Consider the following 22,593-nt stretch of genomic DNA (forward strand, 5'->3'; position numbering starts at 1 on the left):
GTTTCTCTCTTAGATTCCAGTTTTGGCTATCACAGCCAGATGTCCTGCCAACCAACTCGCCAAAATGCTGCCAGCGAGTCAATATGTCACCGTGCTACAGCAGCAGGCTGGCATTTCTTGCCGCAAGGAGGCCTTTTAGACATTACTACCATCACCCTGCATACCTAAACCACCTTCAGTGGCAGGTGCAGTGAATGGGATTTGACCATGGGTGCTTTGAGGAGGAGACTTGATAGAAAGTGTTCACCCCCATTCCCATCCGTACATGTTATTGTGACTTGATTACACACAGAGGTATAAACAGTTTTACCCTTGAAGCAGCTGTAATCATTGTGTAATGTGAGAGGCATCGCTCCCAGGGATGAACATCAGATAATTATGCTTTGCTTTGCAGGTTTCAGCTCTTTGTTTAGCTGTCGGGTTAAAGAACCCACTGCTCAGCACCAAACAGCTTTTAACACTTAATGACTAACTAGTGAACATAGTGGAGCATTTAGTCCCCAGAATGAATGATCATGTTGCTCCTTAACTGGTGAATGTGTAAATAAGGAAGTTTAAGTTAACCTTCCCGTTGTCCAATGAGGTATAATTTCATTTAAACGAGGCCTATTGACCATCATTTTCAAACATAATGTGTAAAAGCTGTGGTAATAAGTTGGAATTAAATTGGCTAAAAAGGTTGAACACAGAATTGGGCGATAATTTCTACCTTATGTTTTATAAAGAGTCAAACCAGACTGAGTCTATTTTGACCCAGGAGGACAAAAGTTGCACAGTTGATTGGAAAACAACAGGAGGGTTAAAATAATCATGGATCATCAGCCAGTAATCACCTAGTGTTTGGTAACACTTTAATACCTTAGGTTTCAATTTCAACTGTTTATATATAACGTGTTTAGAAATACACGTAAAGAGGAAGATATTATTACTGCTGCTTACTTTCCAGAGTTGTTCAATACTGCCTCAAATGACTATCAACTCTGTGTCTGATAAGCTTTCAAACTACACTTCCTTTTTTATAATTCATTCCTCTCATCATCAGTAACCTCTAACATCACGTCCACACCGTCTCAGGCCCTCGTGTTGTTTTGCCACAGGGAGGTTGTCAGTCTGAAAGTGCCCTAAGTGCTGACTGAAAGGTTCACCTCAGGGCAAAAAACATAGCTCAGCTGCTGCAGCATGTCTTCAGTTATCATACCAAGCCAAGCAGTCACTGAGCTTTGAGCTTTAGCGTCACATAATCAGCTGGTGAGCCAGACAGAAATCCTTCATATTAAAGTGCATTTTTCAAAAGAAGAACACCATCTTCCTTCCTACAAGGGAGACAAAATATAACATAAATAGGCAATAAAAGACAGATATTCTCAATTCAGTACTATGAGGGATTCAGATGGTATCACCTTACATGATTTAAGTAATAATATATCAGTCAGAGGGATACAATGAGTACTTTTATTCTATAAGTACATTTTGTTGCTAATACTTTTATACTCTTACTGAAGTACTTACTTGTATTGGAGTATTGCAGGGCTGTTTGAATTCATTTCAGGAGACGAATATAATTCAAATAGTAATAACAAATTATACTAATCAAGTGCCGGAATTACTATTCAAATGGTTTGTTTTATTGTATTTTTTTCGCCAACTTTAGTGAATCTTACCCTTCTCACTTTAGCGTACCTGCATGTGAAAACAACATGCTTTTGTCACATGATGAACAATACAGTTTTCTGAGACTATGATGGTATAATAATGCCAAAAATCGCAGTGTGCGTGTGGATGTAAAGGATTTGCACGCGCGAGTCATCAACAGTAGTGCACGTTTATTGTCTGAAGCATATTGTCTAAAAGAGCGTGCAACTGTTAGTGCACAAGTACTATCACTGATCTCATGCTTCTATAGCTGTCTGCCTACAGTGTATATATACAGTGTGTTGGTACATAGTAAATATAATAATAAGTTCAATTTGAGCATTACGAAGTAGAATCTCATTTGAATATTAAAAATAATATGGAATGAAATTTAAATTGGATTATAGATGAAGGCTGACAGCACTATTATATTCATACTCTTCTGAATACTTGTCTGTATTTTATGGTGGCTAAACTTTGCTGACTTGTTGACTCTTATTTATTTGTGCTTCTGTTACACAAAGTTTCTAACAATGACACAGACAATTTGAATATAAGTAAAACAAATCAAACACCTTAAATGCCACAGTGTCCATGAACTACACAGTCTCACTATATGACATATACTGTCTTTACATCCTTATCAGCCTTGACAATTGAGAAAAAGAAGTCCAAAATAGCTCCAAAGTGTCCTTAAATGGGTTCTGGGTAATCTAAATGGTATTCTTAGTTTGATGTTTAATAAAATATTTGTTAATTTAGTTTGTTTCACTTTCTGAGCTCTCATGTTTAACAGACTGAATTATCCTAAAATAAGCATTATGTCAGTGGTTTTTAGTGTATTATGTTCAAGTGTATGGATTTTTTAATAACGTTTGTCCCTCTCTGCTTATATCTACAAAGTAAAAGCTGCTGAGAGAGACTATTTTCCCCAGCACTCTCTGTGATAAAGGCTCATCATCTTTCCTTTATTGCCTGCTGAAGTCCGGAGTGGATGGGAACCCTCAGCCCCAGCTAACTGATAGGCTTGATGTGTAATTAATGGTCTGACACAGGCTAATGAAGCTAATGACGCTAACTGCGCTAGCATATGGGCGCCCCATGGGGATCAACACTCGGCGCTCTAATTTAGATAAATGACGCCCCAGGTTATGCCGGCCTATTTGCATTTCATTTGGCGGAGGCCAGGGGAGAAGCGGGGATTAAACGCGGGGATGGATGGGGAGAGATCAAACAGGAGAGGTGTTCGGGGTTGGAGGGATGGGGAGATGGAGGTGTTTACTCCTGTGAATGTGTATGTGTGTGTGTGGGTGTAGATATCCCCTTGGCCACGCATGATGCTTTTGTCAGATAAAAGGATTGGTAGCAGAGGGGGCTCATGGCAGCTGTCAGAAGCAGACAGTAAAGAAAAAAACGACCCTGTGTGTGTGTGTGTATTTGTGTGGATGCACACAGGTTTGTAATTACTATATATTAGCCTGTGGGAGACGTGTCATTGTCAGCGAGAGAGTCTCAAGAGGAATGTGCTGTATGTGAATTGCATCATTGAAATAGATGAAGCTCTGCCTGCTGAAAAAAGTAACTTCTAACACTTAAAGTAACTTCATGTTTAGAAGAAGCAGTTAGATATGGAGTTTGTTTGTTAGACTCTCCTGTTCATAGTTTATTGTTATGCAAAAGGTGTTTGACTTGACGCATGCCAAAAAAGTTTTCAACCTTAATTCATTCATTTCCATAATTTCCAATCACCTAACAGTCATCAGTCCCTGTGGGGCTTTGTTTAGGATCACCAGCCAAAAGTTCCCAGTATGTGACATGTTAACAGCTGGAAATGCACAAAGACACCTTGGATAGCTCTCATCGCTCCAAGGGTATCTTTCAAAAGGTGCACTGATACTATCTCACATATACAGCATGATATGTAGGATTTTGTTAATAGTTCATCAAACATATTGCTGTTTCCAGCTATGAAGTTACTTACAACTGAATGAAGGAGAGAAAAGTTCAACTTTGCCATTAGTTAAGTGAAGGCTGTGGTGATGTACTTAGAGAATATGAGTTTCATATTACTAAATCTTGTATTTTAATCTTAGTGCCGCTCATGTTTCCACAAGTGTTTTCCTTTCAAGACACATTACATACTGATAATCTTAACTCACGTTCCAGTCTCTAGCTTTCTCTGGAGCTTTCAATCACATCTCACAGTCCTCATCAACAAACTGACCCAAATATAGAACTTCAGTCATGTGATAACTTGGCGATCTGTCGGATTATAATAATAATTAACAATACATTTTATTTGTATAGCACTTATCAAAACAAATGTTACAAAGTGCTTTATAACAACCACATAAAACGTAATACAAAAATATAGCAATGTCTGAGGACAGGCAGGCAAGAAGAGGAATAACAAACATTTACACTAAAGCAATTCAAATCAGTCTTTAATAAGTATTGGTGATTCCAGATGTCATTTTAAAACATAGTATGGACAAAGCAATATTTGACTTCATTCCACTTTGACACAGCTTGATAAAGACTGTAAGATACTTTCAAATGAGTTCTTTTTTGTCTGTGGACCATTTATCTCATCTACTAGTTATGTTTCATATATTCACATATATATGCAAGGTCACTGATAAACAGTAGAGATAATAAAACAGATGCGTTGAGTGAAAACCTGTGTCGGCCAACTGTTTTCCACCACACAAAGAAATAATGATCAGTAATCGATAAAGACATTGATAAAGAATCTGACTGATAAACAGAATCAATGATGGCATTTACATCAACAAAATCTTATCAATTCCCATCCCTTCATCTTATTAGTGTATTGATAATGTGGTCTGTGTCAGTCTCTTTTCAAGGATCCGTGCCATTTCAGTAGTGTAATGTTCCATACAGCTGTTGATGATGATGTCACACTACTCCAGTCTTCTTCTCCTTGTCTTAAAGGCGTTCATCAGCACATATCTTCAATGTTTGGTGCTAAGTGCTGACTCCTTGTGACTTGAAGACTTTCACCAGATGCTCTTGCTACATAAATGAAGTCCCACTGGGATGCTTCTGGTGGTCTCCATTTAGTTAGTGGTCTCCATCCTAAGCTTAAGTCAAGCGGAAATTATTTTCATCCGCTCTTTGGAGCTGTTAGTACCAGAGCCTCTTGAACTCGATGTTCCTCCCTCTCTCTACCCTCCTCCTCAATGACAAGATATTCTTCTCTGTGAGGTCTTTATGGTCCCACCAGCATCTTTGAACAGGAGATTGTAATCCTCTCCCTGCTCACTAGAGAACTTTATGCGTGAATAGAAGTTATTGACAAATAATATGTTAGTAATGCAAAGTAATGAAATACAGCTAAAAGTGACAGAGACGGTCAGTAAATGGACATTAAGTTGAGATTTTCTTTCTCTCAAATGACTGTTGAATTTTATAATTCATGGTTGCCAATATGGAATTGCACTTGCTTTATGTGAGTTGTTATATGAGAATACTGTGGACAAAAGAGAGCATCACTGAATTACTTTACCTGCTGCATTATGTTTGAATACCTGTCAGACAGACTCTGGAGAAATATGTTACAATGTTTGAATATGCATATCAAACATGTCACTGAAAGAGCTAATTAGATGGAACACATTTTCTCAGTGAAAGGTCCTCAAAGCAGAAGTAAACATGACCTTTTGTCTGAGCGCTCGTCTTTATGTCTGCAGGATATAAAGTGTATTGTAATCGTAATAGTGTAGCAAAGTATGTGGATAAAAGAAAGAGAGCGTGTGTGACAATGAGGCTGGTAAAGCCACATAATGGTAGCGTCAATTCAGGCAAGGGACCTTTGCTGCAGGCCATCCCCCCCCCCCCCTGCCTGTTTCCTGTTGGCCTCTGCCCCCTACTATCAAAATAAACTTACTGCAGAACGCAGGAGGGAGGAGAGACATCTCACCATCTCATCTTACAAAGTTCACAGAGCATAGGAAGACAAGAAAATCAAAGGCAAAACACAAGCAACAAGAACCAAAATCACTGAGAGTCTAAGTACAAAGTTATAAAATCAATAAATAAAATCTTCTTTTTTGTGGTTTATTGCACTCAAAAGCAGAATAGTGCCATCAACTGTTTGCTTTGATGCACTAAAGTAGCAGACATGCTCAGTCAAAGTCGCAGTGCAGTGCAACCTGATATGGTGTGTTGGTGTCTGTGAGCAGGGAAACACTGGTTTTACTGTCAGTATGAAGGCTGCAGCGGTTGATGTTTTAATGGAGCACACAAATCACCGGCACATGAAATGTCAACATAATTAGTGGTTAAATTTCCCTTTAAAGCAGAGCCTGTCTAACTGACATGTCTGAGTTTATAATGGACTGTAATGCACTGTGTCATCATCAGGGTGTTTACAGCAACACTGAATCAGTGAACTATATACATTATGGTTGAGTTAAAGCATGTATGTTACCTAGTGGCCCCGCATCATGAAATATGAAATGGAAAAGAGAATGATTCATTTTGGAATGTTGTCCTTTTACACTGGTTAAAATGAAACATGGCACTCAGTGTTTTCACAGCAAGAAGGATGTTGGATGTTGTTGGACAGGATGTTGTTGCTATTCTAAATTCAGTGTTTTGATGCTTCCTGAAGCACAGCTTGTCCATTACGCCATCCATCCATATCTGCTTGCTCTGCTTTCCCCAAAAATCCACCCACCACACAACAAGAAAACCTGACCTTCAGCCGTAATGGACTACATAACCTGTTGACTTGTGGGTAATGCAGTTTTTAATGGACTGGCTTGAACTTTCAGAGATGGGAACGCTGCGAGAGAACGAAGGCAGGGGTAGGGGATCAGCGGGAGGGAATAGGAAAGACAACGAGTATTGAGAGGAAATAAATACAAAAGAGACGCTAGATAAGAATGTTTGGCTGTTATTGTTTCCCATGTCTAACATCCTGAGACATGGCCTGTGGTATTCAGGAGATTTAATGCAGAGGAGAGAGTGAGGGATCCATAAAGCCTCTACTCTCCCTCATCACCTCAGGGGAAGCTATCTTTAATTCATGAACACTATAAAAATAAAGGTTTTTCTCTTATGGCCCCGCAGCCAGTAACAAACTCTCACAGCTACATGGCATTGGGCAGATGTTGATGCTGCGGTTATGGATGGATACCAGCTTTTTGAGACCCGGGTGATATTTTATGTGGACATGAACAGAGTCCACCTTCGGCTGTGCTATTAAACGGACACCAATAAGCTGGATGTTGATTCTGTGTCTCTGCAGACGGCAGATTTATGTGTGACAGCCAGATTTTCAACGCACAACACTGCATTCTATTACAGCACAGGAGCCAATTAGACCTGTGTCTGATAGTTTATAAAATCTAAATTGAGTTGTAGACTTAAAATGACATACATATGGTCTTTGAACCAAGAGTAACTGTTTACCATATAAAAAGACAGTATTGAACATTTAATTCAAATGCAATGCCAAATCTATGAGGAATAGTTATTCGCTCATTTCAGATTCACATATGCAAAACCACATTTTATAACAATATGGTATTCATTGCTAAAAACAGCTCATATGCATTAACCCCCCCCCCCCCCCCACACACACACACAAAAAAAAAACAAGACCGACCAATTATGTAATAATAATAATATTAGTAATATTAATAATAATCTCCATAGCACCTTTACAAACAGAAGTTACAAGGTGCTTCACATAATACAATATTAACAGAATAACATACACAAAAACACAATAAAAACAATAATCAAGAATAAATAGATGATTAAATAAATAAAACAAAGCAATTATACAATATTACAGAAATGCCTGTTTGTACAAGCTTTATCAGTAATGTCATCATGAGACAACGGCATGACAGCTCATCACATTGTCTGTATTTGTGCCTGAAGAAGAGAATAATCTGTGCTCTAAAAGTTGTAAATGATGTCTATATCAGCCATGTCTGAAATATTAAAGGGACGTGTGCCTGCAGGTTTTTGTTCCAACCAATCAAGAGCACACATGATTTGACCAATCAACTGTCTAAAGACTGAGATCAGCTGATTAAATGAGTCAAGCCTGATGTGCTCCTGCTTGATTGGAATAAAAACCTGCAGCCACATGAACCTTTATGGAATAATGAGACTTAACAGTTAGCAGCTAGCAGCAGTATTTTGAGCTAAAAGCTAACTAACATGCTGAATGACAATGCTAGCATTCTGATGTTTACTATGTTCAACACCTTAGTTTAAGCTGATAGCATGCTAACATGTGTTAATTAGCTGCAATGCCTACTGTTTGATTCCAGCTGGGGATATTTGTTGCAGTTTGTTCTCCTCCTTCTCTCTCTCTCTCTCTCTCTCTCTCTCTCTCTCTCTCTCTCTCTCTCTCTCTCTCTCTCTCTCTCTCTCTCTCTCTCTCTCTCTCTCTCTCTCTCTCTCTCTCTCTCTCTCTCTCTCTCTCTCTCTCTCTCTCTCTCTCTCTCTCTCTCTCTCTCTCTCTCTCTCTCTCTCTCCCCATGTTCCCTGTTCCTCTATATTGTTAACTGTCAAATAAAAGCACAAAAAAAATAAAAAAGTTAAGTTAAAGTGTTACAACTTTTCTGGCAAACCCTCCAACAGATGTGGAGACTTACAACCACAAAGCCAGTCTCATGGTGGCACCAGAGGAAAAAGATTACCAAGGTCTGCAGGATAAATAATTAACATAGTATTGCTGAAGTTGTGGTTGAGAATAAGAAACTAGATGGACTTGTCAGGTTGTTCTACGGCTAATGAGACAGGAAGCAAGGTCAGATCTAAGTGTCAAATCCCATGTACACTCTGCCAACTCCCCAAGCTCCATGTCTTTATTACTGATGTGTGAACACTGTCACTCAGCTTCCACTATTCTCTGTAGCACATTTGTTGCATATTGACATTACCTGTAGGACACGGTTGGATTCCATCTTTTTACATAATGCTCACATCTTATATTGCATATTGTGAATAACAGGAAAATTGACAATTATATAGCATGCTAGAGATTCTTTCATTACTTTTGAGATCCTATCAATTTGTATGAATACAACCACATGCCAATATTACAAATGTACATACACTGGAAATGAGAACGTGTTATTGAAATGGGATTTCAGTTGGTTCATTTAAATCACAATAAAACATAAGCTGCATGAAATGTAGCTCAAAATGTAGCTAGATAAAACCATTCAGTTTAAAAAGAAGATGCAGCAAACGTGATTAATTGTCACTTTTCCTAATTAAATAATTCTTAAAAAAGACAGCTTCAGTTTACACACTGAAGAGACACACTTCACACCAATTTTGAATGTCAATTCAATTATTTGTCTTTATAAATGCTGACTTTTATCACTCACTCCTAATTACTCATCCTTTTTGGTCTTAAGTTTACACTTTCACACCCCCACACACGGGAGAAAGCTTAGGTTTCCTGCAAGCATATGATTTGCCGCCGACTGCCCTGAGATGTGAGCAGAGTCTCTATGGAGACACTCGATCATTTCATTACACTGCTGCTGGCTTCTCTTATTTGTCCCCAGCGGTTCTTACCGTTCCCTCCATTATCTTAGAATACCAGCGGGATCAGGGTGCGATCGTCAAGGCGTGGAGGTTATTGTATAATCTGCATGTGTTTTATTCATGTGTGTGAAAATATACAATAGCTGGTAACTTTGAGGTTGTTTTAATGTATAATTTACATGGGATTATGAATAATTTGTGGCCTTTTCGCGAGCGGTTCCCTCTGCCCGCCCCGGCGCTCATCTGTGGCAGGGGGATAGAGAGAGGGGAAAGCCGTGATTGACAGCTGGCTTCATGCTCTGCAACTACAGCGGCTGACAAGGTCGTGTCGAATGAAATGATCGGTGTGGAGGAATGTTTTGGGGGGGGAACTATTTTCCCTTTTTGCCGCTTTGTCCGTGCACCCCGATGGCTCATGCTTACACGTGTTGGACCACCTCACAGGCATGCCGCCGTCGCAGTCATTCGTGAATAAGAGGTGAAGCTAGGGAAAGATGGCAGATGACTTGTCAATCTGTTCAGAGTTAAACGAGATGAGATAAAAGACAACTTGTTCCTCAACCACATATGTCCTACTATTGAACTACAGATGTGTGTGTGTGTGTGTGTGTGTGTGTGTGTGTGTGTGTGTGTGTGTGTGTGTGTGTGTGTGTGTGTGTGTGTGTGTGTGTGTGTGTGTGTGTGTGTGTGTGTGTGTGTGTGTGTGTGTGTGTGTGTGTGTGTGTGTGTGTGTGTGCGAGTATTTGATATCATAGAATGGATTTGAAGGGAGACTTTGTCCCTGAATGCCAATGCTGTGTTTCCTCACCTCTTCAAAGCCACTAGAGCTGTTTATGATTATGAGAGCTGTGAAGGTCAAACAGAACAGCTGTTGCATCAGGCTTTTTTATTTGTTATGCAGAATTAGTTCTTGGGTTCAACTCTGTAAGTGACTGTTATTTAGGGGGAAAAAAGCCAACTTTGATCTGCAATTGCACCTAATGGAGGCAGGTATGAGTCACTGAATACATTGCTTTTTTTCACAGCGGCAGCTCTGTGTCTGTTATTTATCGTTGGCCAAAAGTATAAATAGTGTTAAAATGTAGGACATCTATCATGGTAAATAATATAATTAGATCCAAATAAAAATGTGAAAGGAATTTTACTTAGGATGGATCATGGACATTTCCAGGTCTATATTTTCATTCTTGGACTCTACTGGAATATCTTTGCATGATTTACAGCTTTAAACTCCTTATTTATCTCATAGTGACCCTTTACAGAGCCCCTTAGTTCAGCCTCTGTCTGAAACAGGCAGTTTTAGCTCCTGTCTCTTTAAGAGAAACCCACTCTGTTCTGATTGGTCAGCTCTTGGAAGCTGCTTCTCATCTCGGGAGGCTACTTCAGCAAACAATAGTGTCAGGATTTCACTGCTTTTTCTCAATGATTTACTTGAAATGTCAACTTCTCAAAAACATCCATACATCTGATCAAAAATATGAGAGTGGACAACATGAACAGAACATGGAACGCCTTAGCAACAACCTTAGCAACCAACGCTATGAAACAAATAGCCATTGGGAATGAATGTTTGGTAATGAGGAAGTAATGTCAGCTCTTTCTCATAGAAAACAGCTGAATTGGGTGATAATTTATTCTTTATGCTTTATAAACAGTCAAACCTAAGCTGGTCAATTTTGACGCAAGAGGACAAAAGTTGCATAGTCAACGAGAAGACAACAGGAGGGTTAAGGCTTGGTTAAGTTTAGGTAACCCAAACTTAAAGTTAGGGAGCAATAAACCAAACAACACCACTGGCAGCTGTTAGGAGACAGGATGTGAAACGGTAGATATCTAAATGAGTTCTTTTCACCAGCTAAACCTGCAGCCATTCTCCAAATGAATCATTTTGACTTGCGGCAGTCACATTAGTTAGAAAGAAGGGTTACAGATAGCAACACAAGTGACAGCGCAAAAGATTGAGTGACCCAACAGGCACAATTCGCCCCCTCACCACATTTATTGAAAAAGGGGTTTTAAGGTACGCTAATGTTTTGGTCACAGAAATCATCAATGACATAAAGGCAGATGAGCAGCAGCTGGAAGAAAACTAACAAACACCCTTAGTTTAGACTTAGCCCAGAGATTTAATGTGAGAAAATTGATGTTTATCTCTGCTGTGGTGTGATGCCATAGTTAGAACTGAACTCCACCCACTGCATAACTTTGAAAAATGATTTTTAAAAAGTGTGTAAAGGGCTGAGGAGAGGAGAGGTTAGGGAGGTGACATATAATCATATTAATAAGAGGAAGACAAACAGTGCAACGACATTTAAACGAGCCAGAAGTCAGAGCCGACTGGTACCTACAACCTGTCTGACTGCAGCTCTGATCCGATGCTGACAGACAGGACAGTTTGGGCAGATGCGGCAATTTTTACGTTTTAAAACAGGAGTTTACCAGCTGATAACCGCAAGAACAGACAGCTGGAGAGTTGAGGGGCTGAGATTTCAGTTGTTTTTGTGGCTGCCAGCAGCTCATTCCTCCCACAGACAGTCACAGATGGAGAGATTTCCTCCAGCAGGCCAGCACCGCTCGCTGTAGCAGCCCTTAGCTCCTGAAGCTACAAACTGTCTCTATCGATCAGCATGTATTTGGAAATGAGAATGGGGCGGGTGTTATCATTCTAACATTTACATAAATCTCATGACGTAGCAACCTCTCTAAAAGTCGACTGTATGACAGCAGTGGCCCCCGCCTTCAGAGCTGATTTTAAACAGCTGATGAACCATTTCCATCATGAATGTGTTTCATTACAGTACAGTCAATTTAGTTGACAGCTCATGAACTATGTTTTAGTGTACAGTTCTTCTTTCTTTCAGTAAATGTTTTTAAAAGATTCCATTTAATTTAGCTTAGACATGGTCACTGCTTCCAGTTTTTCAAAATCTCAAAATGTAGTTTAAGTATCTGTTTAGTATCTGCAAACCTTAGGGCATTCACATCAGTCTATCATTTTGTATGGTTGATGCTCACAAGTAAATTATGTTATTATTCCACTGATTCTTAAAATTAAGTGAAACTTTGCATTGTTGGATGACATGAGGACTATTTCTTTGGTCTGAATGCTGCAACAAATTCTTCAAATTAAATGTCCAAATACATTGTTTGACCATGAAGTCCAAAGTGCTTCCCTATCAGCAGTAATGAATGAATAAATGGATGGATGAATGAATGAATGGAACCTTTTTATCACTCCTATAAGGACATGTGTTTTACACAAAGACAGCACAAACACATGAAACATCAACAGCCATACATGACAATAACCGTCATTAAAAACAGAATGACAGAAGCATCAGGACATCATTATTTGTCTGTGCTTTCCAAAACAGTAACAAATCACTGTTAGAACAAATAATGATGTTTTATGAACACTGTGGTTAAGGTCTGATTAGGTTTAGGCACAACCACAGAAAGGTGAGGGTTTGGGTTAAAATAATCACTTTTTAAGGTTAGAGAAATATGGTGTGAGTTAAAGTTACTACGTCCTTAAAGTTAGGCAACCGTTGTTGCCATGACTACAATGAGAACCATCCATTTTTAACAATTGTCCTGTCTCACAGTTGGAAATGTGACACCCGCAGTTGTAAATGAGGAATGAACTTCTGTCTTCTGTGTCAAATTCAACCGTTGGGTTTTAACCATCCACCCAGTCTGCAAATGTGGAAAATTGGGCAACTGACATTACAACCTGTTGAGTTCTTTTCATAGTAAGATGGTCTCCAAAGCTGTGCATAGAACAGGTACAATTCTAATGTTCTTACTGCTGTACTACACATGTAAGAGGGTTTATATAAATAGATATGTGACATCAGTAGGTAAGATTAAGGGTCCTATTTTAGTGCCGGCGCAGGGCACGAAGCACACTGGCGCGCTGCTATTTTCCGGCAACACGCAGAGGTCATTTCCTCGACTGCACCGGTTTGCTATCTTGGTGACTCACTGGTCACCACATGGGGGAGAAGAGGCGCTGTGGTGGGTGTGGCAATGCAAATCTAGCAGCACATTGCAATCTTGGTGCCTCACCTGCTCAGAGGGGGTCAAAAGATCAGCTCACGTATGTTCTGTAATAGTTTGAAAAGATGTTTGTGTGCCTTCACCAAATAAAGTGAGAGACTGTTTTTTTTTGGTTATGGTATAAAGACTGAATGAAGATTAATTATAAGTATATTCATATACTAATATAAAATAAAAGTGATTCTTACCAGCATCTGTCATCCACATCAGCTATAGCATGTTATACTGATGGTGTTTTCATTACCCTGAGGCTGTCTATGAAGCCATCTGAAGACAGCAGGTATCTGTTCCATCTGCAGTATTTAATTGGAATGATGTTTCAGGCTATCAAAGCACAATTATGCACATCGGATCTGCTGGTTAAAGTGTGCAACCAGCAGCAGACTGTTGCAAAAAATAACCACACAAACCTCCAGGCTCATATGCACATTAAACCTATGGGATATGATTCATTACTCTAAACGGTCATAATAGAAATCAACAGGTTGTTCAAAGGCTACGTTCACACTGCAGTTAAAAGTGACCTGAATCCAATTTGTTCGCTTAAATGTGACCCATATCTGATTTGTTTCTGACAATGTGAACAGCACTAGTCGCATTGAATCTGACATTTCCAAATCCGATTCAGGCCACTTTCAAATGTGCTACTGATTCGGATACATATCGGATTTTTTTTGATGCGACCACAATCTGAACAGTCAGTTCGCATTATTCACGTTATTCTGGAGCACACATCACAGTTGCAGCTAATGCGCTGCATAAAGACATCATTAAAGTATTCATTTTTTTTCTCCTCTTCCTCCTTATTAACATCACCTGCTCACAAGTTTGCCGGCTGCCTCCACACACTGTTTTTAACATTAAACCATAAATGAGACTACCAGGAACTTCACCGGCTGTTGCTGTTGCCATGTTCACTTCCGTAAACACCGTTTTGTGCGTGACGTCATTAATGATCAGCTGAGCATGCGGGTCACTTCAGGAGCGTTGAGCTGTTCACATCGCAGTCTGCAGACAGGCCACATTTAGAAGTGTAATACGAACAGCCAAACAAAAAATTGGATTTGAGCAATAAATCAGAATTGAGCATTAAGGCCTGCAGTGAGAACGTAGCCAAAGTTTCATCTGAAGCTTCACATTTTTAATCACAATACAGGTAAACATGTAGCTATGATGAGCTTCATTACAGACAAAACTCATTACCGGGATCATGTGCATGTCACAATATGAAAATTAAACAAACAACTAGTCGCATTTCATTCTCAGTGTTAACAGTTATTTTTGCATGTCTAATCAAATGGATTTAACCTTGAAAATTAATTTCAGAACTATACGAGAACATATTCTACATGCAAAATACTACACTCAATATTGAATTCTTGTTTCACTTCATGGCAATATGGTGGTATTTAACTGCATACGGTTATTGTATGTGTCATTATGATATACTGAGTAAAATCAAAAGGTGATTACTAGATCGTTAACTTGTCCAGAGAGGTGAATTCAAATTAAAAAAAGAGTCAGCATATTTGAGCTGCTGTATCCATATTTGAATCTGTTTATTTCCCGGGAAAGCAATATGTTTCACTTGAGGAAAACTCTCTGCAGGATTCCCAAACTGTCAGTTTATCATGAACTGTGTTTGGAAGAAAGTAGCGGATATGATTGGCCGTGATATTTACAGCCTCCAACGTGCCCACCTGTAATGTTAGAGAATGTATCCTCTCACCACTGGTACACCTGGCACACTTAGCCACGGAAATACCAGAACACACCTGACTGCACCCTGCACTGTGTGCCTGGAAGTAGGCATGGGATCACTAAAGCTTAATCTAGGAACCTTGAAAACTTCTATAAAATGTTGTGCTCATCCACCCTTAAGACATTGAGATATTTCATTTGATGAATGAGCATTTTGATTTGCTGTTGGCAATAAATGAAAAGTCAGGGATAACCCCAAAGTCAGTAGGTTCTTCATCTGGAAACCATGAATCTCTACTCTGATTTCATGGCAATCCATTCGGTAGTTGTTTAGATATTTCAGACTTAGACCAAAGTCATTATAATTCAAGTTAATAATTCAAGTGTTTCTATAAGGGACTAGTGTTCCAAGTGTTCCTCCATGCATGAATCCACCTATTCACACCTCATGTACATACTGTATATCTTTAAAGTCTACGCTGCTCTCAGTGTCCTTGCTTGCATTTCCACCTATCTTTCTATAGATGTGCCATGAAGAAAGGAAGTGCAATACAAAACAGGAAAAAAAATATAGTAACAAAGGCTTTCAATGATAAGTATCAGGCTTAAAGCTCACTGCAGTGTGTGTGGCTGTAACAGGAGATCAGTAGTTAAATGAATGAATGTTACTCAGAGGATCCTTCATCTGCATTGAGCTAGAAGTAATGAAAGTGTGGTGGAGCATTGAAGATTGATGCCAGGGAACTCCCAGACCTCTTTCCCTCTGCTTTTTACACTCTCTCCTTCATCTATAAACACTCTGTGCCTCTTCTTCCCTGCCTTCCTGTTTTCTGCTCATTTGCTTTGTGTCCCTGCCGCTGCCTTTGTGCCTTTTTTCTCTCTCCCTGTTTTCTCCTCACAGTATCTATCCTCCCTCTCCACCAGAACTCTTCCTCTAATTGTCTCTGTCTGTGTATCTCTCTCCCTCCCCTCCTTCGCCTTTCTGTCTCAGTCTCTCCTTGAATCTGCTTTCTAATACATAAGTGGCTGTCATGTCTAAACAAGGACAATTCAGCAATCACTGAGACACCTGTGACCTATTTAGAGCTGAATTGATTTGGCGTTTGTAAAACTTCCAATCAAGAATAATCAGTATGACTAGTAAACATTCTATTCTTGTGTAGGCTTATGGGTATGTGCAGTGATTACTACTGAGACTGGGAAACAGTGTAAAAACTGACTGTTGTGTAATGAAATTGGATAAAATGTGTAAGAGGTTAATGTGTTTATTTACTAGTTATTAGATTATTATCTCATTAAGTCTGTACTTATCCTAAACACTATCTAACCTGATAGTGTTACACATGATAGACAATAATAAGGTCATCCAATGTCAATATAAGGGTCCCTGTAAATGAATTAGATGCAAACGTATTAGTTGTTTAACATATCTAAAGAAACTACTACATTCATTTTAATTTAGTGTGTTGCCATACACAAGAATAACAATATTAGAGCCATAAAAAACAGTATATCTGACATTGTTTACATACCAATTATTTGAACAGAAAGTCACCTCCATTACTCTCAGGCATACGTAGGATGGAGCCAAAGAAACTGAAGCTTGAGGAAGAGTCCAGCTGCCAATTATAATTGGATATGGTGTCATCATCTTGTAGTAGCCAATCCTCCTAATGGACCCATGGCCAACACTCAGTGGTCATTCTGACTCTTCTTATTTTTACCCTTGTTATATTTTTACAAATGTTCAAACTCCAGCACAGGATTTTCTGCGGGTAACACGCCCTCAAAAGCCAAGGCCAACATCGGCCAATCAGGATTGTTTATCTTTATGTGTGTACTGATTAAACCTGATGCAGTTAATGTCACATGTTAAATAAAAAACAAACAAATCCAAAAACTAAACTAAATGTATATAATTAAGATCTTTGATACATTTAGCAATATTTAGTTCTACGGTAGCCCAGGATGGACAAGCAAAACACTGGCTCTAGAGAAGGCCTTTCAAGTTTCCTAGTTCTCCTAAACGCTTGGGAGGGGAGGGAGAGGGGTGTATTCAGTTGGTTCAATTTGCAACCTCACTGCTAGATGGCACTAAATTCTACACACTGCTCCTTTAATGCTCACCCCACTTATATTTTAGTTTTAAAAACTTCTGAAAGGATCACAAAAGTGTCGGAAGAAACACTGTAATGGACATTATATGACAATTTCATGCAAATATATTTTTTTTAATGACAATTATCTTTTAATCCTATGTCTATATATTCTGTTTATAATCATACAGACCTAATTACGTAAATACCAAACCTCTTTTAAAGAGGTGTTGTGGTGTTTTTACACCAGTTATTACATCATGACCTATAAAGCCCCTGAGAACCTGCCTCCAAAAGTATTTATAATATCTTATATTCAGCAACACATTTTTAATATCCCCTGTGAAATAACTAAAACGGTTGAAACTTTGGTTGAAAGAAATTAGTTTTCAGGGTCTTTAAGTTTCACATCATCACTTTACTTGTGTGTTATCATTTGAATAAAACTTCTTCTTCAAAAGTCAAATCTTTTCATTGACTGCAGTTTTGAGGCATTTTATTCTACATTAATGTTGTTATGCTGCTTCTTTTTTTTTTTTTTCAGTTCATTTGTCCATCCATGGTGGACTTTGATGATGCAGCGTGTAAAAGGGTTCTTAAACTTGATTACATACCAAGACGAGACACTGAGAGGTTTTATACACCTGCTATCCAGTCAGATATCACACACACACACACACACACACACACACACACACACACACACACACACACACACACACACACACACACACACACACACACACACACACACACACACACACACACACACATTTGATGAATGTGATTCAGGCAATTTAATGAGGCTGTTAAGGAGTTGTATTGAACCCAGAGCTGGTTTTACTGGGCAAAACACAACCACATACATACAAATTTACCATCTCCCAGTTCACACATACCTAATACATGCACACACGCATGCACACACACACATGTTCATGTGTGTAAATGCTTTTCAGCAACCTGCAGTGCTTTTAATCATCATAACTGTGTGACTCCGCACTCTGAAGATTAATTCTCTGGCTTAACTAAAAAAGAAAAAAAGGTAACAATTTGTATGGATCTTTTTAAGTCATTTCAACTCTGCCATTATTCTTTAGTTTAGACTAACTTCATTAGTTTAGTACAGCAGTATTTGCTTTGTCTTCTACCAGTTTAATTAAAATGAACTGACTTTATTAAACAATATTTTGGTGTTATCAAGTGGTTAAATCACTTTATATTATATATATATATATATATATATATATATATATATATATATATATATATATATATATATATATATATATATATATATATATTGTAACTTATTTATTTTAATTCCATTATACTCAGAAAGGTCCATGCAAATTGTTACCTTAATCATTTTTCTTTTTTTAAAATCATGACATAAAAATGCCCTCAATCAACAATACTTGGTAAAATCAATTAATAAACCCACACCCAAATGAGTTTTAATTAAAAAACTGTGTGTTCAGGAGCTCCGAATCAACACATTAGGTCAAGCTTTTAACAGGAAGTTGCTTTTAAACAAGATAAAAACAAAAACAACAAATACATTCAAATAATTAACGTGGGCTTTGGAGGACCGATCCCCTGAACTGAATCCAGCTCTTCACTCTATGATATAATATAATAGAATAAATAACACTGTACTCTACGTGAAAAGGAATACATACATTTCGTATTGCTGGTGTTGGCAAAAACACATCAAATTGGCAACATGTATTCTCCCCGAGGAATATAGATGCACGTGTTCAAGCAAGTTACTTTGTAAATACATATCTGATACAAATCAATAGTTCCAAAAAAAGATCACAGAAAACATCAGAAATAGATTAAACATACACCCAATTGCCAGTTTATTGGCTCCACCGAGCTAAAGCTAAGACAGTTTTTTCACAGTCTTGCATTAAATGACGGTTCATCATATTCATTGTTGTTGAGACAGCTTAGAGAGGTTTTGATTCAACTTAATTGTAATTTTGATGCTGTATAGATTTTACTTTCTGCTTGCTGTAAAACTGTATCGAATTATATCGACATGCTTCTATTCAGTCCGCTCCATTTATTTCAGTGATGGAAGACTAAATATTGGTAACACTTACAATAATACACAATACACTTCAACATCACAAACCGCAGCCTCCAAAATGGCCATAAAGTTAAACGACCACCTCTCAGAAACACTGACCATTGTCATTGGCAGTGTTTATATCTGATTTTGCATTTTTTACATGAGGAATGTCTTTCCTTGAAGAAAAGGCATGATGAAATTAAAGGATCCTGATAAACTGCAGTGATTTTTGGACTAACATGTGATATTGACCACCTGTGGTCATTAGGTTATTGTTCCTGGTACAACAGTGATTTACAGACAAAGTTTAGGGTTAATAGTTTGGATTTTTGGTTCTATGATTGGATTGGATAGGGGGTTTAATAGTGTAGGAATTCATATTCAAATAGAATCTAGGATCTTACTCAAGAACAAGACCTGAACTCCAACCAGATGAACAGTGTATAGAATGAGTTTTCAGGCCATAGTTTCTCTTCTCTCATTCGCACAGTAAACACGCTCTGATTGCCAGATTTAAAGGGCTGTAATCAAATGAGCAAGTGAGCAAAATAAACTAAACAATAAGTTAATTTGCTTATTGTTTCAATGCAGTCATGTACTTAATCATGACTAAACAAATATGCATAAGTCTGGTCAGATTGTCAATACCACCATGTTCATATTCAACCATGGATGTTGACATAGACATATGTTTTAAATTATTGTGTAATTTGCCCAATCTTGAGGGTTTGACAGATGTGGTGGAAACAACTGGAATGTACATGAGGACGTTGCAGCGATATCTACGTATATTAATAAAACATGTGGAAACAGTGTGAGTGACAGCTGTATTTATGTGTATTCTAGGTGACATCATGGCATACAGGAAAGTTTGTGACGCCCAGGGTGGCCCACTGGTCGGTGAGGTTCTGCACTGCTCTGGAAGTCTGGATCTGGACTGGGACCTGGACAAGGAGGAGCTGCAAGAACCAGGACCCAGCATGGACCGCGTGCAAATGCAACACGTAGAGTGCCAGAGATCAGGTAGGACTTCCTCCATAAATATTAGCAAATATGTTCAATATGTATTTGATTAGACTGACAGTTTTGGTTTATGGGCAGCGCAGCCGTGGCTTTGTCAGCTCTCTGGTTGCTATACGCTCTCTGTGTTCTTCTTGCATTTTCTTAACTTCCTTAATATTCTAAAGAGAGCTATTACACTTGTTTCGCTGGTTCTAAAGAAAATATCTATAGTGGAATCGTTGAACGGAACAAATGTTTACTTTTAGCCTAGCCTAGCATCCAAAGCTTCTCCGACTATGAAAAGACAAATAAGTTATGTCTCAAAACCCAGCAAAATCGGTAAGCTGCACAGGATATGAGTGACTTATCGAGAGGATAACGCAGCTTGAAAAGAAGATTTAATGCTGCATACAATTTGTGAGAGTGAGCATTTCATTGACTCTGTAGCAGCTTATGTAGGAGGTGCAGAGCCTCCAAATGCTAACGGACTTTTAAACACGGGATTGTATCGTATGTAAGATAAGATATTCCTTTATTAGTCCCATGATGGGCAGATTTGCATTATGAAATGATGTTTCTTACTGGGACTACAACTCCAGTCAGGACTTGGCCTGATGTCATCCACCGCTGAGGCAAATCCAACAAGAAATCAAACGAGAGCTCACTCCACCACCTGAACTCTTATCGCAAAACAGTTATGATCCACTTGACAGCACACCTCACCCATGAGATAAAGTGTATTGACAATTTCAATACCTTTTGGAACTGTAAAGACAGATTTAAACCAGATGGGGGTCATCCAAACATCACTGGATCCAAACTACTCACTGTAGCGCCCAACTACATCATACCATACCCTCACCTGACCTTCTACTTCACATCCCCCAATGAATTCAGAGGATGTGTCTGTTCCAATCAAGGAACCCCTCCATGCCCCCTCCACCACACTCCCCAATCAAGGAGGAAGTTAAAACCGCCAGGCAAGCAATAACAATAACCACAGACATCACCACTCAGATGTCTACCGGAGATGAACAACATTGTAGCAAGTACAGACCATCTGGTACCTGTCTCAATAATCTTAAATTAGTCAATGTCCAGGCTCAACCAGTCACCTTTCTTCAGTCATGGAATCCCAACAGCTGAAATCTACTATTTTTAATGTCAGATCAATGTCCACAGCAAACACTTCTTGTTTAATGATCTGATAAATGAGAAGAATTTGCATTGTTTTTTGTTTTTTTATATAACACTGATAGAGGCTTGATAGCAGCCTTTTCCTCTGCACAGTTTGTGTGTAGTGACATTGACCTGGGTGAATTTACATTGTCTGAATATCTCAAAGCAGAATGATCATTATTTGATATAAACCACAAGGATATTCATCACTATGCTTACAGTAATTCTCAGATCTGATCTCACTTTATATCGCTCCATAATCTAGAATGGAAACCTGAATATTCACACTAATAGAGAGAATGTTTGTCATGTCTGCCTGTGTCTTCCTTAGCCAATCAGCTCCCAGCAGCCTGCCCTTGTGTTGTGTCACATTGTTCCTTGTTGTTTGATTAGTGTGGTTTGTATTTAGGTTTTCTTTTCAGTCTTTGTTGGATCCTTTGTCTTGTTTTGTCAAGCTCATAAAGTGTGCTTGGTTATTTTCTTTTGGTTTTTGTCAAACATTTTAAGAAAGTGAGCCTTTTTTTCTATAACCTTGCCTTCGGTCTCTGAATTTGGGTCCACCTGCTTCACTCTTTTCCCTTACAATGACTCTAAAGCTATGGAGCTTGTAAATATATTGGATAGTTTTGAACTCACCCAACATGTAAATAAAGGCATTCATCAGCTACTATGCTGAGTCTGGATTCAGTACGACAAGGTTTAACTTTGATAATGTCTCAGTATTCAAATGACCTATTTCTGATCATGCTGTTTAACCTTAAAGATTAAAAGAGAAGTTTTGGTTCGATTTGACAATCTTTCAAATCATGTCCTGAACATTAAAAAAAACATCTCTTCCCACTCATCTACCCAGATGCCTTCAATACAGCTGCTTTAAAACGCTTAGTAAAGAAACCCAGCTTAGACGGTAATGCACTGACCAGCTATAGGTGTTATCCACCCTTCCATTCATTAGTCAGATAATGCTGCTGCTTAACTGCTCTTACTAAAATAATCATCAAACTCATATTAAACTCTGAAAATAAGGTTTCAAGTCTTATTCTCTTAGAGTTTGATATGATTAATCATGATATCCTAATCAATGGTCTTAAAAGGATTGTTGGTCCTGACTGTGTGTCAAACAGATATCAACTTATTCTCACTGTACATGCTACCACTTGGTAACATTATTAGAGAGCACAATGTATGTTTCCATAGTTATGCAGTTGACACACAACTGTATATCTCTGCTAAACCAAATGATGCAGCAGCTATTAACTCCATTACTACCTGTATTGAGGCAATAAATAAATGGATGTG

At 38.5% G+C, this 22,593-nt stretch overlaps 1 protein-coding gene across 1 annotated transcript in view; it reads left to right on the forward strand.

The window, feature by feature from the left end:
- Window positions 1-19,967: 19,967 nt before the first annotated feature.
- LOC133984718 (inactive N-acetylated-alpha-linked acidic dipeptidase-like protein 2) overlaps window positions 19,968-22,593 on the forward strand; it is a 354,227-nt gene continuing 351,601 nt past the window's right edge. The window contains exon 1 of the mRNA XM_062424175.1: window positions 19,968-20,136. Within this exon, the coding sequence (XP_062280159.1) occupies window positions 19,968-20,136 (169 nt within the window). The remainder of the gene's footprint in view (window positions 20,137-22,593) is intronic.

This window comes from Scomber scombrus, chromosome 8 (genome assembly GCF_963691925.1).
Source record: "Scomber scombrus chromosome 8, fScoSco1.1, whole genome shotgun sequence".
In the NCBI taxonomy this organism is placed as follows: domain Eukaryota; kingdom Metazoa; phylum Chordata; class Actinopteri; order Scombriformes; family Scombridae; genus Scomber; species Scomber scombrus.